The sequence below is a fragment of the Gekko japonicus genome, unplaced genomic scaffold (genome assembly GCF_001447785.1).
Source record: "Gekko japonicus isolate JY-2015 unplaced genomic scaffold, Gekko_japonicus_V1.1 scaffold1826, whole genome shotgun sequence".
Lineage (NCBI taxonomy): Eukaryota > Metazoa > Chordata > Lepidosauria > Squamata > Gekkonidae > Gekko > Gekko japonicus.
This window is the reverse complement of record NW_015171557.1, coordinates 18,024-35,016: the sequence shown is the minus strand read 5'-3', so window position 1 is coordinate 35,016 and position 16,993 is coordinate 18,024. Positions and strand designations below refer to the sequence as shown.

At 49.5% G+C, this 16,993-nt stretch overlaps 1 protein-coding gene across 1 annotated transcript in view; it reads right to left on the bottom strand.

Moving 5' to 3' along the window:
• Positions 1-16,950, bottom strand: part of NRG2 (neuregulin 2) — a 321,168-nt gene extending 304,218 nt beyond the window's left edge. The window contains exon 1 of the mRNA XM_015419720.1: positions 16,467-16,950. Coding sequence (XP_015275206.1) covers positions 16,467-16,950 — 484 coding nt within the window. The remainder of the gene's footprint in view (positions 1-16,466) is intronic.
• Positions 16,951-16,993: the final 43 nt, after the last annotated feature.

Genomic DNA, 16,993 nt, shown 5'->3' with positions numbered 1-16,993 from the left:
CCGCCAGGGGGGGGGGGGGGGGAATAGCACAGGCAAAATGCGGCTTTCTAAAGCCGCACCAAAAGAGAGACGCGGCGGTGGGATCACATAGATCCCGAGCCGCCGCGCACTTCCTCCCCGGCACGATCAGATGCCGGGGGGGAAGCCACTGAAGAAAGAGCGCGACAGCCGAACTGCGCATGTGTGCGCATGTGCAGTTCGGCGGGGAGCCTGGATTGATCCAGATGACAGGTGCAGCGGCGATCCCACGGCCGCGGTTGCAGCGGTGCTTCAGGTAAGTCCTCCTCTGTAGGAGGTTCTTTTTTGCAGCGAGTTTTCCGGGTTTAGGGACGGATCGGGGACGGGTGCGCACCGCTTCCCAGATGTTGCAGTGAGATCACGCCCGTTTGCTGTGCCCCCAATCCGTCCCTCTCCCGGGCCAAAGTCTCCCATGTGACCGGGGCCTGTGTATCACAGATGTGTATCGTATCCGGAGACATGTTTTAGGGCTATAGCAATCAATTCGTATGCAGTTTTATTTAAGGGCTATCTAAATATTACATGGGGGGGGGAAACTGGTAGAAATCAACGTGAACCGGCCTTTTTCTTGGTGATTTAAATTGATCAGCAGGACTTACCACCTATTTACATAACAAGAGCAGGGACTCACCCAAGATGGGGGGGAGAGAATTTCTACTGATTCTACATTTCCAGTGCAGCCCCTTATTCTGAACCTCAAACAGTTCCGAGATGCCCTTCATGGGGCACAGAGCACCTCTGAAGGAAGAGGAAGGCAGCCAGCCAAGAGCCCTTCTAGAAGCAAAGGCCCATTGTCAGTGTTCCCTCTAAGCTGAGCTACTGTGAGCTAGCTCACAGTTTTTTAGCCTCCGGCTCACACATTTTTGTGTTAGCTCAGGAAGGAGGGCTCCAGAGCAAACTAATTTATACAGTAGCCCAATCGCTCGCTCACAACTTTAATGCCAGTGGCTCACAAAGTAGAATTTTTGCTCACAAGACTCCACAGCTTAGAGGGAACATTGCCCATTGTGCACCTAGCATTTGCTCCTGTCTTACCAAACCCACATGGGAACAGAAATCCCCCTCTGCGTCGCTTGCCGCGTTCACTTTGCTTGATTGTCAGGTTTCATGGCAGTGTCCAGACGGCAGGCCGCTTTTGCTTCGCTTGATCTCTCGGTTTTATGGTCGCCGTCTGCATAGATTTACGCTGTTTTATGGCCATTCAGGGGTGACTCCGCAGTCAGTATGGCGTTGGCTCCGGGTACCTGAATGTGGTTTTGAGCCGCATCCTTTTCCTGTCCCAGTGTGGGTTTGGTAAAACAGCAGAACCAATGCTAGATGCAGAGTGGGCCAAAATGTGGAGATGACCCAGATCCAACCCACAGGATTGCCACATTTGTTAAGGAAAGCACCCTGCAGTATACCTTCTTCAACAGAAACTGATGTCAAGTGGAGAATGCTACGTTTTATGGAGGCATGCCTTTTGTCTGTATTCCGACACACCTTCAAATAAACAGTGATGACTGTATCTGAATTAATATGACCTAACTTTATTTCACTGGTCCCGGTCACACGGAAGGTTTTGGCCCGGGAGAGGGACGGATCGAGGGCGCAGCAAACGGGTGCGATCTCACCGCAACATCTGGGAAGCGGCGCACACCCGTCCCCGATCCGTCCCTAAAGCCGGAAAACCCGCTGCAAAAAAGAACCACCTACAGAGGAGGACTTACCTGGCTCCATGGCTTTCAACAGATCATGGTGCAAAGGAAGCAAACATCTTGGGCAGGATCCAGTTGAAACTGGCAATTCCCACTGATTCCCCCTTTCTGCCACAGAGCCCCTCATGACATTCTTTGGGATACCCTGTCCCCTCGGAACAGCATTGTGTGCAGATCAGTGGGAAAGGCAGTGGGGGAAGGTTGGTGAGATTAGCGGAGGAGGCAGGAAAGTTCCACTTTGCCACTGGGAAGCTTAGGGTGTGATCACACGAGCGGTACGGCCTGACATAGCAACCCTCCCCTCCGGATCAAACGGGCGCAGTCACACAGCCACATCTGCCAGGCATTTCCCAGGCATACTCACCCCGTCCTAGGATAACTTGAAGCCAGGTTAAAAAGGCACCACATCACGTGGTGTTTTTGGTTCCCCGTGCATTCATTGTACGTGGCTGGCGGTCTGAACGCAGGGGGAGCGTGCACAGAACGGATTGGTGGTCTGAACCTTCAGATTCATTCCCACTGCTAGGGTGGGGGGGTTGGAATTTTTGCCTATATGTGCATATGCGCGCATGCGCGCACATGTATGAACATGCATTTTGAAAAATGGCTGGGCAGTGCGCCCCATGGCTGAGGCACTGCAGTAATGTGGATGCCTGACCACAGGATGTCTATGTGAGTAACCCGTAGCAGGGTGTGCTGTCTGGATTATATGCCCCACAACACTTTAAACTGGTACCACTAGAAATGGTGCCATATTGCACCTCTTTGGCACCAGGGAGTTCTAACATGTTTATTACCCTTGTGGTTGTCCCCCCCCCCTTCCAGGTTGAACAGAAAGAGATAATCAGAAACCAGCTTGTCATTCTTTTGAACTGCTGAAAAATATTTTTGCATGCTAATCTAACAAGCCATCTATACATACAACTATGATCTGTAATTCTATTTCAATGTCTGATGAAGTGCGCGTGCATACGAAAACTCACATCTTGAATAAAACCTTGTTGGTCTTAAGGGAGGCAAACGGTTATTTCTCTGTGGAAATTCACCTCTCTGACTTCTTTGTGCATTTTATAGCTCCCTTTCCTGGGAAAACAAATGGCTATCAGGGTCCCAGGAACTCCCCAAGGCACTTCGGACTCGGAGCACCTTTTGTCTCCAAATCACCACCTGTGTTTTTCAGTATCGGAATTAGGCTGAGAGGAGACTGAAGGAGGAACCTGTGAAAGAACATCCAGATCCTCAGGCACACATCCTGCCCTTCTGTCATCTTCCACAGGTGACAAGGAACAGAGAGATATGGGTGTGTATACGGAGGAAGAAAAGGATGATGGGAGAGAAGAAAGAGTCCTGCCTCCACCACTTCTGGAGAGGAATGTCTCTCTGCAACACGATTCAGGGCCTAACTACATTGGTCCAATTCCCCTTTGACCCACAAGCACATACTGGGGTCCTCTCAAAACTATTTTCAAACACTGTGGGTGTGTTCAGACGCGGCGTTTGCAACGGTATAGGTGCCGGTTGCAATCAGTGTACTTACCGGCATTCACACGTAGAACATCTGCCTTCCGTCCCTAACCGTTGCAAAGCCCTTTAAACCGTTGCACTCTGCCACTAGGTCCCCAAGTGGTGGTATCCTGAGTACAACGGTTGTAATCACTATACACGCCGTCTGATCGCTCTCCACCGTTGAGAAACAACTTCCGTTCGGAAGCCTGAGGCTTCCGATTTTCGCCCGCCATTTTTTTTAAAGGTCGGCGATATGTGCTTGGGCGAAGCTTCGCCCTGGCATTTGTTTTAAAAAAAAAGAAAAGGGCCTTAGTTTAGCGTTTCGGAGGCATCCAGGACCTCAGGGAGGCTACTTTGCTCTTTAAACTTTAAAGGTAAGTCCTTACCTTTAAAGTTTAAATGTAAGACGGGGGGATTGCGCATGTGCAAAGATCGCCATTCTGTGGATGGCTGCCTATGCGCATGCTCAAACTGAGTTTAAAAAAACCCAAAAAAACGCCGATGCCCACTGCATGTGGACGGGCATACAGCGATGGGATCCGCAGACAGGAGGTGAGTGTGATCGCGTTTCAGCCGGCATAAACTGCACCGGTTCCAACCGGTACAGTTTATGCTGGCTGAAACGGCGCGTCTGAACGCACCCTGTGAGTGGTGTATTGGGGTTCAAATGTCAATGTGATAATCTGTCATATGATCCTCTTCTGAGACTTTTCTTTAAAATGGAAAGCGGCCTCAAAGCAGTGGGTAAAGGAACAAACAACCCTTCCCACCAGTTGCATTTCCCAAGCTACCTCCCCCCTCCAAGGGCAAGAATTAGGGGGCAAAATTGAGCCCTATGGCCCATCTGTTCAGCTGATGTGTTGTTTCCCCCCATAGGCAGGAAAGCAGCTTGAAAGGACAGTTTTGCGCAAACAGCAAGGGGGAAAATTTAGTGTGGGCACACAGACACACCTGCCTGTCTTGACTATACCTGTGATGAGGTTGTTTTATACAGAAAAAAAATAACAAATGGCTTGGGGAAATGAATCGCACATCCTGATCACCACGGGTAACTTAAGCCCAAGTCAGAACAGATTTCCTCAGGAAGACTTCATTTCGATTGGCTTCTCTCAACGATTTCCTTTTCCTGTCACTGACTTAGAGTATTTGCAGTTAATAGGTGTCATTCACGTTAACCCTGAAATCTCCTCCATTGCCTTCTACACACAACTCTCATTTGTCCACCACTGGTCATTGGGGAGTGAAGAGAAAGTGCCCCCGAAAGAAAGTTGAGAATGTTAAGGCAGAGCTATTTTGATAACCAAGTTGAAAACGGCCACAGCAAACATTTTGGATTCCCCATAGCTGCATCCCGGGGGGGGGGGGGGTGAACGACTACAAAAGGAACGCCTATTCATTTTGTATTTTAGTATCCCAACTGAAACGGCAAAAGAAGGCCAGAGTCCCTCACATACAGAAGCGTAGAGCAGCAGCACTTCAAGTTCGCTCTTGCAAGAACTCAGTCACATGTGCAAAAGAAACTAAGCTGGAAACAGAAGAGCATCTCTGAGTCCCTGCACTGACCCCGATCGTATTCAATATGCCTTGTGCTAGAAGAAAGAAACATAGGTCCTTTCCGCACTGGACCCTAAATCCTGGTTAAACCTTGTCCCCAAACTTACATTCTACACTACATGCGAGTTCACCCCTGTAATTATCTCAGGGTACTTTTACATTCTACACTACACGCGAGTTCACCCCTGTAATTATCTCAGGGTACTTTTACATTCTACACTACACGCGAGTTCACCTCTGTAATTACCTCAGGGTACTTTTACATTCTACACTACACGCGAGTTCACCTCTGTAGTTACCTCAGGGTATTTTTACATTCTACAACTACACGCAAGTTCACCTCTCTCTGATTGACTTGTCGGCTGCCTTTGCAGCGACGGACTCAGAGTAGGTGACAGCCCAAGTCAGGGTGGTGATACCGGACCTCCTCTAAGGACGGTTCCGAATGCCCGACTCTGCCTTATGTATGACAGTGGGCGCGGCGTGAGTAATTTTCCCGTGTATACAGAGGGCGGATTGGACAACGAACGCTCCTATTTCCCAGGAAGTGAGACAACACGCTAGGTTTAAGGAATAAATGTTGCCTTTTTTACTAAGCAATTCTCAAGCATACGAAAAACAGATACACACGCAGATTCACACAAGTTCCTTAGTTACAATAGTATATAGAAAGCAATCAGCATGAAAAGCAATAAATCCAACAGACAAGGGGATAACACAACAGGATATCGCTTATACTTATCTGAGGTCCAAGCTGAGAAGAAATCTCCTCGTAGAAGAATGGGGCAGCTAAAGTATCAGCTGGTGGATTCTAAAACACACAGTCTGGTCTGGCCAAGCCACGTGCGGGTTCTCTGGTCGTGACTCCAGAGAATGCAGTAAGAATCACCTGCAGCACTTAAGTTGCAAGGTGAGGGAGGGATGGGTTAACCAGAGAAACAAAGGCTGTGTTTCTCTTTTTAAAAGCTTGTTTTTGGGCTTGGCTTAAGGCCAATAAACCCCTAGAAAACCGTCCCCTTTACTATGCTATAGGTTAGAAGGGTTGTGACGTCCTAGTTGAGGGGAAGGGGGCAATATTCAAATGATCTACCCTAACTTCAAAGAGAGCCATGTGGCCAGGTGTCAAATCGTGGTCTCCATTGGCAACCTTTGACTTGCAGAGATGTGCCTGGTCCAGGAGGGCAATAAAGGATGTGTTCTTTGTGATGCCAAACCAGATAGGAAGATGGGTTACGTGGTTTCCCACAGATCAGCAATGGTGGGGAAACCTGTTGTTCTTCCAAGTTCCCAAACTGAGCAATAATGGTGTTTGTCTTCTTTGTCCTGAAGCACGCTGGGAAAGTGCAGGGAAGCACGTGTTCTGTAGCACAAGCCTTGCTCACCCAAACGCAAGCATGAGATGCCAAGCAAGCCATACTAACACACAGCAATCCCCTTATCCCATAGGCACAGATGTACAGACTATTAACAGACATAGCATCAGCACAGTACAGACAATGCAGTTACAAGCACACATGGTAACAGTGGTGCGGGTGAACAACCGCTGTTGCAACCCTTCGTCCCTCATCCCACACACCAGTTGGTCTTGGAGGGCCTCTTCGATGTTAGCGAAGTTGCAGGGCCTTGCAGCCTTGTGCAACGCCGCTACCTACTCGGCCACCGACTCGTTAGCTGCTTGACTACTTTTATAGAAGGCATGCCGACAGGCGATTTCTGATGGCTGAGGAGAGAAGTGTGCTTTCAACTTCTCTGTCAGATCCTTGAACAGGACCGCCTTAATGTCCGCTGGTGCTACCAGCGACCGGGCAATGTCGAAAACGCTCTTGCTGCAAGAGCTCAGAAGGGTTGCCCGCTTCTTGTCTTCGGTCGCGATGTCTTTCGCCTCAAGGTGGAACTCGAACTTCGTCAGGTAAGCGTCCCAGTCCTCGGTGGTGGGTTCGAATGCCTCGAACTTCTGGCTATTGGCCATCATTGCAGGCGGTTCCTCCAGATTTGGCGGTGCCTGCTGCTGATCGGCCACGGCACGATGCTTGCTGTTGTCCGTCATAGGATCGTTTAGCGGGGCTGCCTACCCACACTAATATCCCATCCTCGTCGCCAATTGTTAAGTCGCTCACTTAACAAAGCAGTCGGAAAGTGATTCAGCAAGAACACAACTTTATTCTTCAACTCCAACACGGATCAACACCTTATAGCCAGAACAGCCTTTACATTGCAGCTGTCCTGCTTTTAAACATTCCCGGCTAATGTAGCCACACCCACTGTACAAATACCAACCAATAAGGTTGTTCACATAAGGACCAATCACGGATGTTCCCGCTCAGGGAGCTTGCTAGAAGGTGATTGGTTAGGTGCTTCCTGGGCTAGTAACATGATTGGATGGATTTGGATCCTAGCCCAGGACGAAACTTTACATTGCACTTCAATTAGATGTTTCACAACGGATCATGCATTCAAGGCAGCTTTGAATACACTACAATTCATATGATCAGATTTGAGATCACTGAAACCCCCCTGCCCACTGGAATTCAGAAAAGCTTTTAGAAGGAACCAGAAGCTGATGATGCCTCCCTGAAAGCGTTGCCAGATTGTGTCCGTAGCCCTGAAGGTCTGATTTATTCTGGAGACAAACTGTATGTGCCTATTTCAATGAGGAGGGAGGTGATGGAGTCTGCTCACGGTTCGAAACTGGCAGGGCATTGGAGTTTTGTTAAATCTCTGCAACTCATCCGCAGACAGTTCTGGTGGCCACAGATGCGCAAAGACCTCTTGACTTTTGTTCGGTCCTGCCAAACCTGTGCCTTGACTAAACCCAGAGTGGGCAAGCCTCCTGGTCTTCTGCAGCCACTCCCTACCCCATCGAGACCGTGGGAAGTGGTGTCCATGGACTTTATTACTGACCTCCCTGCGAGCAAAGGGAACACTGTTATTTGGGTGGTTGTTGATTTATTTTCTAAGCAAGCTCATTTTGTGCCTTTTCCTTCCTTGCCTACAGCTCAGAGGTTGGCGAAATCGTTTATGTCTCACGTGGTGAAAATTCATCAATTACCTGCTAAATTAATTTCTGACAGGGGGACCCAATTTGTTTCTAAGTTTTGGAGGGAACTTCTTTCCATTTTAGGGGTGGAACAAGGGCTCAGCAGCGCGTATCATCCTGAGACTGACGGACAAACAGAACGAGTTAATCAGACCCTGGAGCAATATCTTCGTTGTTTTACTAATTATCAACAGAATGATTGGTGTGAATTGTTGCCTCTTGCTGAATATTGTTATAACAATACTGTCCATAGCTCCACGGGCATGTCTCCTTATAAAGCTGTCTCTGGTTACGACAGCCCCCCCCTCCCTTTCCTGGAGGGGATGGGCCAACGTCCTGTGGGGGGCGCTGATAAATGGTGTATGTCCTTGCAAAATGCATGGCCTCTGCTATGCCAAACGCTTGACGCAGCCAAGGCTGCTTACAAGACCCAGGCAGACAAGGGTAGGGTGGTGGGGTTTGATCTGAAACCTGGGGATCTTGTGTATGTCTCGACCAAGAACATTAAGATGCTGCGACCTAGCAGGAAATTGGGGTGGAAGTTCATTGGTCCATTCAAAGTGCGTAAAGTCATAAATGATGTGGCGGTTGATGTTGTTTTGCCTAAGAATTTACGTGCTCTGCATTCTGTTTTTCACATGAGCCTGTTGAAGAAGGATCCTGGCCCGTCTCCCTGGAGACCAGCAGTTACTCCTCCTCCACCTGTCATTTTGGAAGGGGATGAACATTTTGAGATCGCTGATATCCTTGATTGTAAATTGAAACGTGGTAAACTCTGGTACCTTATCGAATGGGTTGATTTCGGTCCCCAGCACCGCGAATGGGTGGAAGAAGGGGATATTCGGGCCCCTTACCTGATCCGTAGTTTCCACAAGAGGTTCCCGGACAAACCGGGAGGTCTCCCGCCCAGTCCGGGAGATCTCCCGCCCGGCCCGGGAGGTGTGTTGTAAGTGTATTTTAAGGGGGGCAGTATGTCAGCAAGCTGCCATTCTGTTTTCTGTGACCTCTGTGTACATATCCTTTCCTTGTTGCACCCGGCTTGTTTTCTATCATCCTGCTCCTGCGTTGGAATGCACAAGATAACTGCTGGAGGTTGTGTGGGGGAGAAGAGGCTGTAATGCTTGCCTATTGCTTTTCTCATGAGTACTGCACCTGTGTTTTGTCTGATGTTCTGCCTGGTTCCCATGGACTGGGCGCGCAACCGTTTCTTTAGCCCGCCAGCGGGAATGCCATTCATTGGATCTGTATCTGTTTGAATTTCCTTTATTATGCTTGACCTAACTGTGTATCCCCAGTTCTAACAAAGAACGTGTTTGAGTATGTCTTCAACGCTTTGAAATAAATTTTGCTTTTCTTGAAAACGTGGATTTATTCTCGATGCTTGGGGATCCAACACTAATCTGATTCCAGATTTTAAAAAGAATCGCTCTGTTCTTGCCTGCCAGGCAGCACAAAAGAAGAGGCGGGCCAGTGCTCTTTGCATAGGGGTTCAGTGATCTCTCTTTCGCTGTCTCTCTTCCCAGCTAAGAAGACACCCTTTAAGAAAGAGAAGCAGGAACAGTGGCCAGAGACGGCACGTGCAGCATTAAGAAACATGGGGGGAGAACCGAGGGCTGCAGACCTCAAAGGCAGAGCGCATCAAATGTGTTTGCCCTCAGAGGCACAAGCTAGGATGAAAAACATTCTCACCACGGAGCTAGATCAAGATGGGTAGCCGTGGTTAGTCTGTCTGCAGCAGTAGAAAAGAGCGAGAATCCAGGAGCACCTTAAAGACTCACAACATTTGTGGCAGGGGAGGAGCCTTAAGAACATAAGAGAACATAAGAACATAACAGAAGCCAATGTTGGATCAGGCCAATGGCCCATCCAGTCCAACACTATCACACAGTGGCCAAAAAGACCAGGTACCATCAGGAGGTCCACCAGCGGGGCCAGGACACTAGAAGCCCTCCCACTATTGCCCCCCAAGCACCAAGAATACAGAGCATCACCTGCCCCAGACTGAGAGTTCCTATCTATACCTTATGGCTAATAGCCACTGATGGACCTCTGCTCCATATGTTTATCCAATTCCTTCTTGAAGCCATCCATGCTTGTAGCCGCTACCACCACCTCCTGTGGCAGTGAACTCCATGTATTAATCACTCTTTGGGTGAAGAAGTACTTCCTTTTATCCTTTCTAACCCAGCTGCTCAGCAACTTTATTGAGTGCCCACGAGTTCCTGTATCGTGAGAAAGGGAGAAAACTATTTCTCTCTACCTGCTCTATCCCATGCATAATCTTATAAACCTCGATCGTGTCACCCCTCGGTCGTCGTTTCTCCAAGCTGAAGAGCCCCAAGCTTTTTAGAGGCACTGCTCGCTTTGAGTCAAAAAAGCTCCTCCCCTGCCAAAACTTTTGTGAGTCCTTATGGTGCTCCTGGACTCTTGCTCTATTCTCATCACGGCCTAGCTGGCAAGCACTGTGGCGGAACACAGCTCAGTCCACAAACCAAGGCCTTCGACGCTCCCTATGGCAGAACGCAAGAGCCCACCTTCACACAACGTGTGGACATGTCCCCAGAACTGACCTCCCATTGCCACATCTCCACAACAGTGACTGTCCTGCACAGCAGATGACAATAAAGGCCAAGGACATGTGGCAGAGCGCTCCGTGTCCTCACGCACCTTCATCTCTGCTGGGAAATCTGCTTAATATAGCAGAGTTTGCCCAGCCACAGAAGCATAATATTGCATGCAGTTAAATAAATCTCCCAGGACGTAGATTGCAAAAATAAGTTAAAAGTACATTTATTCAAGTATATTCAAGTGGGTAGCCACGTTGGTCTGAAGCAACAGATCAACGTTTGAGTCCAGTGGCACCTTTAACACCAACAACGTTTACTTCTGGGTATAAGCTAGTCACTCATTCCAACAATTTCCCCAGGCAAAGGGCTGCAATACAAGAAATGGTTACCGCTGCTTATGCCTGCAGACATCCCAGCTGCCGGGACTGACAAGCAGATACCACCAGTGGGAAATCGCCAGGATCTCAGCTGCTGAACTGTCTTCAGTATTTGCGACCACAGAAATGACCACTGGTTGCCCTGCACAGACAGCCCTGACAATATGATAGCTAGCGCCTATTTAGACCACCACCACAGGTGAGAAAAGTAGCAGGAGCCCCAGGTTCCAATCCCCGCTCTATCATGGAAGCTTGCTAGGTGACCTCAGGCCAGCCACACGCACTCAGCCTAACCTACCTCACAGTGGAGGAGAAAGACGTAAGCTGATTGAGGTCCCCATTGGGGGGGAAAGGTGGGGAGTAAATAAAAGCTCCAAACATACTTGCTAAAAAAACAACCATACTTGCTAAAAAAAAATTGTTAATAAGTGGGGGGCTCGCAAGTGGTGGTGCCTCTCACCCCTGTATCCTCTATTCTTCCCCGGCAGCTCCCACAGCCTTTCCCCTTTTCCTGCTTCCTTCCCTCCTTCCCACCCACCCACCACCCAACCTACCTACCTTTATCTCCTCTTCAGCCTTCCCTTCTTCTCTACCCAACAGCCTTTCCCCAGGAAAAGCCTGGCCAGGCGACACAGAAGCTGGCCTGCACAGTGACTAGCACTGGACCGAGCTGAGTTGCATGGGGGCTGTGGCCACTGGGCCACTCCGCTGAGTTGTGTTGGTAGTGGGCTTCTGGGTACTCGATGCCGGGCCTGTCCCAGGCGAGTCCTCCTCCATTAGGGGACATGATGGGGAAGAGACCTTTCCCAGGGATGTTTCTTCCACACAGTCCACTCCAGCTTCTCCTCACCCCAACCAAAGCTTTCCTTCACAGAAACCAAGGCTTGGAAGGCTTGACAATATTGTTGCTGTTGCCTGACAACCCCCAACAGCCTCTGAATTCCATGGAAAAAAATTTTTTCTGAAAGGTATCTGCATTGTTTCTGTTACTTTGGGGAGTTTTGTCTCCCCTGATGCACTTTTTAATGTATCTCGGGTTTTCCTGAAACAGTAGGACTTCCTTCAGGTTTGCAGAGAAACCCACCCAGTCTCTGCCTAGCTCCATTTTGCAGCTCTATCAATCTCATCCTCTAAGGCACGATTCAGAAACAGCAATCGTGAGACTGGGAGTCGTATTACTGTATAGTAGTGTATATTGTAAAGGTAAAGGTTCCCTTGCTCGAAAGCCAGTCGAATCCGACGCTAGGGTTGAAGTGCTCATCTCCGTTTCAAAGCCGAAGAGCCAGCACTGTCCGAAGACGTTTCCGTGGTCATGTGGCCGGCATGACTAAACACCAAGGCGCACAGAACGCTGTTCCCTTCCCACCGAAGTGGTCCCTATTTATCTACTTGCAATTTCTTGCTTTCGAACTGCTAGGTTGGCAGGAGCTGGGGCCAGAGACGGGAGCTCACTCCGTCATGCGGCACACTTGGGTCTCGAACTGCTGAACTACTGACCTTCCACGGCCTGCAGTTCAGCGTCTTAACCACTTGAGCCACCGCAGCTCCTCAGTGTATATTGTACACAACAATAAAATCATCTTTGCTCCTTTAGTTGCAAGCTCTGCTATAATAGCTGGCTTTCTAGAAGCAGGAAGTCCCAGTTAACGAAGCCACTTTCAGATGAACAAAACCATTCCCCACCCCATATGAGGTGCTATACTCCTGCCCAGGATAGTCATACGACCTCAGGGGGCTCTGCACCCTTCGCTTTCCTCCAGGAGTCTAAATCCATTGGAAGGGCTTCACAGAAGCTTCCGTTCGCCTTAAACTGGATCCAAATCTCTCTTTGTGAAGGAGGCAGGAGAAGGAAATGCTGCAATCAGTGACTCTTCTCTCACCAGAAATGGTTTCTGAGTGTTTTGACCAGGAGGCATCCTGTAATAAAAGTGTTAAAAGCGCAGAAAACTAGGGCATTCACGCTGAGGTGTCATAGTCAGAATTCTCTCTCTCCCCCCTCTCCTTAGCTGCCTCGGTCCACGTATTGGCTTCTGATGCTGATTTAACTGGGAACAGTCATGCAAAACTGCATCAAATGAGGATTTTCCCTGATACTGGACAAAAGAAAGTACTGGGTGATGTCATATCACAATTTATGGATGAGAGCCCTTCCAAACCCATCCTTCTAATAACTGTTATTCTGACTCTTACCATTTATGTTAATATGTACTCATTTTCCACGAATGACCTGGGGGACATTCCAAACATTTCATTTATCAGAACCCAGGAAAACAGTTACGCTTGGAGCAGCGGCTCATCTACTTCACCATCCACACTTTCAAAGGATTGTCAGAAACTCTGACTGGAAATACAGATAAGGTTTTTAAAACATCACCTTCTCTGCTTTACCACAAAGGTCGAAGTCAAGCAATTGCTTCCTTAGATCCTATCTGGAACCAAACATTATGGTTACTCTTGGCTTTAGGAAGAGGTGCTGGCTTGCAAAATTCACACACCCAATGGAGCGTTCAACCTTCCTAGCAATAGAAAACCAAGCAGAACATCTGGAATTATTATTCAAAGAACCACAATTTACTAACCTATGATCAGCCCCATTAAATGGCAAATGTATCTACAGTCTTCAGATTTTCTTTATCGCTGGCATGCTATACAGCCCTTAATGGGAAAGTGGGCCTGATAACAGACAAATGCCATATTCTGTCCGCAGTAAAATATATCTCCATATAATTCTGCATTTTCTTTAGAAGGTCTCTTCATGAACTAAATGGCAAAATTCCTGCACTGATCTGCAAATCTGTTTGTCTCAGGAGAGAAAAATTACTGACTTCTGTTATTTGTTGCAAAATTGTTATTAAATACCTGGGAACAGGGCTATTTTGGGGCAGGAACGCACAGGAATGGAGTTCCAGCTGGCTCCTGAGTTGGCCACGCCCAGCAGGAACTCATTAGCATAATAGGCCACACCCAACAGCAGAAACTCATTAGGATTGGCTACATTAGGGGTGTGTGGCCTAACATGCAAAGGAGTTCCTGCTACAAAAAAAACACTGGGTTTTGACCACAAACAAGGTAAACAGAATAAGAAGCAAAAGGTGGGTGTGGCTGGATGACCACAGTTCTGGTAACATGGGGGTGTGGCCTAATATGCTAATGTGCTGTGCTGTCAAGGGTGTGGCCTAATATGCTAATGAGTGCCTGCTGTTGGGTGTGGCCTATTATGCTAATGAGTTCCTGCTGGGCTTTTTCTACAAAAAAAGCCCTGCTTGGGAATAATATTAATAGTGAACACAATCCAGCCAAATTCCCATTATTGCAAGGAGAAGAGTTGACAATGCTTAAACTGGATTGCACCCTCATTAATCAAATCCATTGGCCCCTTTCCAAACAATTCATTTGCTTAACACAGCAATAAAAACCAATCTGAAAACAAACTACAGAAGACCAAGAGTCAGGACAGAAAAGGCCAAGTGAAGGAGAGCGGGAGAAGTCCATCACTGGCCAAACGCGGAGTTACATAAAACCATTTTCCTGGCAAAGCCAGGGTCAGGTTGGCCTCCCCTGGGAATCAGGTTCAAAGCTGGGATGCCACAACCAAGGCATTGTTTTCATCCACCAAGGTGATAACTACGTAAGCGCCAAACTGTCCTGGGCGTGGTTTACAAAGCCCCATTCAAGACTCATCTGTGTTTGTTCTGTACCTACTATATGCAGAGATGATTCATTGTCACAGCAGGACAGCATCCTCCAGCCAATAGAGAATGACATCTAAAGGAATAATCCCATTCCAAACACTAACATCAGTTGCCCAACCGTATGCCTATTCATGCAGAACCAAGAGCAAAGGAGCTCCCACCTAACTAAGCATGCCCAAGTTTACAGCTTTAGAAAAAGCATGTTCTTAGAAATCAGTGCCATTTACTTACAAGCAAACATGTACAAAGTCAGGAGCCATTTCTTGTCTTCCATTGGGCACTTTGGCTCTTCTGGGTGGAGCAGCATCCCCCACCCACCCGAGGGCTTTGCCAGATGACTCTACGTAAATGTACTGGAATAATTCATCACAGAATATCAGGGACGACCGACACACAAGAATATGAATCACTGGAGCTCATTTTGCAAAAGGGACGTGCTCTTTGTCGAAAATCCTGATGGGAAACAGTGAAATGCGGCTTGCACACAACACAAAAAATCCGAACACAGCATTTAGCACTGGAAGAAAAACCAAGCAAGGATAACAAGAAAACGATGAAGACACATGGACGAAAAACTACTCTGAAATACAGTTGTTTCAATAACTCCTGTGTATCTATTTTAGATGGACGGTTCCCCAAGCCAGCAAGCAAGATCCAGAAGTGCAGCTGATGTGTATCCATAATGGATGAACTGCATAGGAAGGGGACATGCGAGGGGGGGGGAGGTGCTGGTCATACTCAGCAGCAACGTGTGGCCACAGCTGGATCCAGGTCATGCTGTTCCAAAACTCAGGAGAGAATAAAAGGGCCACACGAGTCACTAAGTGATTAAAAAATGAGGCTAAGGCCAATGGTACAAAATAAAGGGAAAATAGATTTTATTGCTCAGTTAAAATCCCCCCCCCAAAAATTTTTTATTTCTTTTGCACCATTGGTCTCAGCCTTTTCCCAAAAAAATAAAATCTCTTCTTCCAAACCCCAGACAACAGTCTGCAAATTCCGCTTCTGCTCGAGAAAGTATCACTTTTTTCCTTCCAACCAGCAGCCGCCATCAAACACCACTCAGCCACTAAGATCCTCTGAGCCACCAGATGTGCCGTTTCAACAGAAAAGCCAACTAACACTCCCCTTTTAACTCGAAAACAAGGGAAAAGAACCTGAAACAACTTTGCGGGCTCTAGGCTCTCCAGCACACACCTGAAAGGCCGGGCCGGACCATCCTATTTGGACACACCTGAACGCAACCCAGGGGTTCCATTGAACTTTGGCAGCCCCTTCAGAGAAGTCGCATCAGGCCCGCATCCCGGAATCCCCAGCAACAAATCCCGCACCAGAGGCGCGTAACGCCGCGATCCACAGCATCCGCACCAAGAGGCCAGCTGCCGACTCCGAGGGCCTTTTCCCCGCACGGCGCAATCCCATGCAGAGTTACTCCAGTCTACACTCCCTGGAATCTACGGGCTGGGACCAGTGCTCCCTCTAAGCTGAGTTCGTGTGAGCCAGCTCACAGTTCTTTAGCCTCCGGCTCACACATTTTTGTCTTCGCTCAGGAAGGGTGGCTCCAGAGCAAGCTAAATGTATGTAGCAGCCGAATTGCTCACTCGCAACCAATGCTCCCTCTAAGCTGTGGAATCTTGTGAGCAAAAACTCTACATTGTGAGCTACTGGCAGCAAAGTTGTGAGCCAGCCATTTGGCTGCTGCATCAATCAGTTTGCTCTGGAGCCCTCCTTCCTGAGCCGAGACAAAAACGTGTGAGCCGGAGGCTAAAAGACTGTGAGCTGGCTCACACTCACTCAGCTTAGAGGGAACCCTGCTCGCAACTTTAATGTCAGCAGCTGACGAAGCTGAATGTTTTGCTCACGGGACTCCACAGCTTAGAGGGAGCATTGGGCTGGAGTAACTTTGCATGGGGAGAGCCCCAGGAGAAGCCCCGGCCGCCCAAGCGCTCCGGCGCCAGGAGAAGCCGCGCGCCTCCCTCCCCGACGGCGCGGCGCCCGCCCGCCCGCCGGGCTCTCACCGCAGTGGGCGCAGAGGACGCGGGCCACGTCCTTCTTGGGGTTCCGGCCGCCGCCGCTGGCGGGGAGGGGCGCGAAGGCGGGCGCGAAGACGAGCGGCTGCTCGGTGGGCTCCAGGAAGAAGACGTAGCGGCGGTGGCGCCGGGCCTGGAAGCAGGGCGCCGCCGGGGCGGCCACGCGGATGAGCTGCTCGCGCCGCAGGCCGCCGCTGCGGAGGGGCCACACGTCCAGCACCTTCACCGCCAGCAGGGCCGCCGGGGGGGCGGGCGAGGAGGAGGAGGAAGCCTCGCCGCCGCCGCTGCTGCCGTTGCCCGGGCCGGGCCCCGCCAGCGCCTGCACCCTGCCCTCCAGCACCACGGCCGCCGAGTACGCCTGGTCCTGCACGGCGCGCGGGCTGGGCGAGCGGCAGGCGAGCGACACGCCCAGCAGCAGAAGCGGCAGCAGCAGCAGCACCGACGAGCCGGGCGCCGTCGGAGGCCGCCTCATGCCGAGGCCGCCGCCGCCGCCGCCGGCTGCGCTCCTCGGCCTC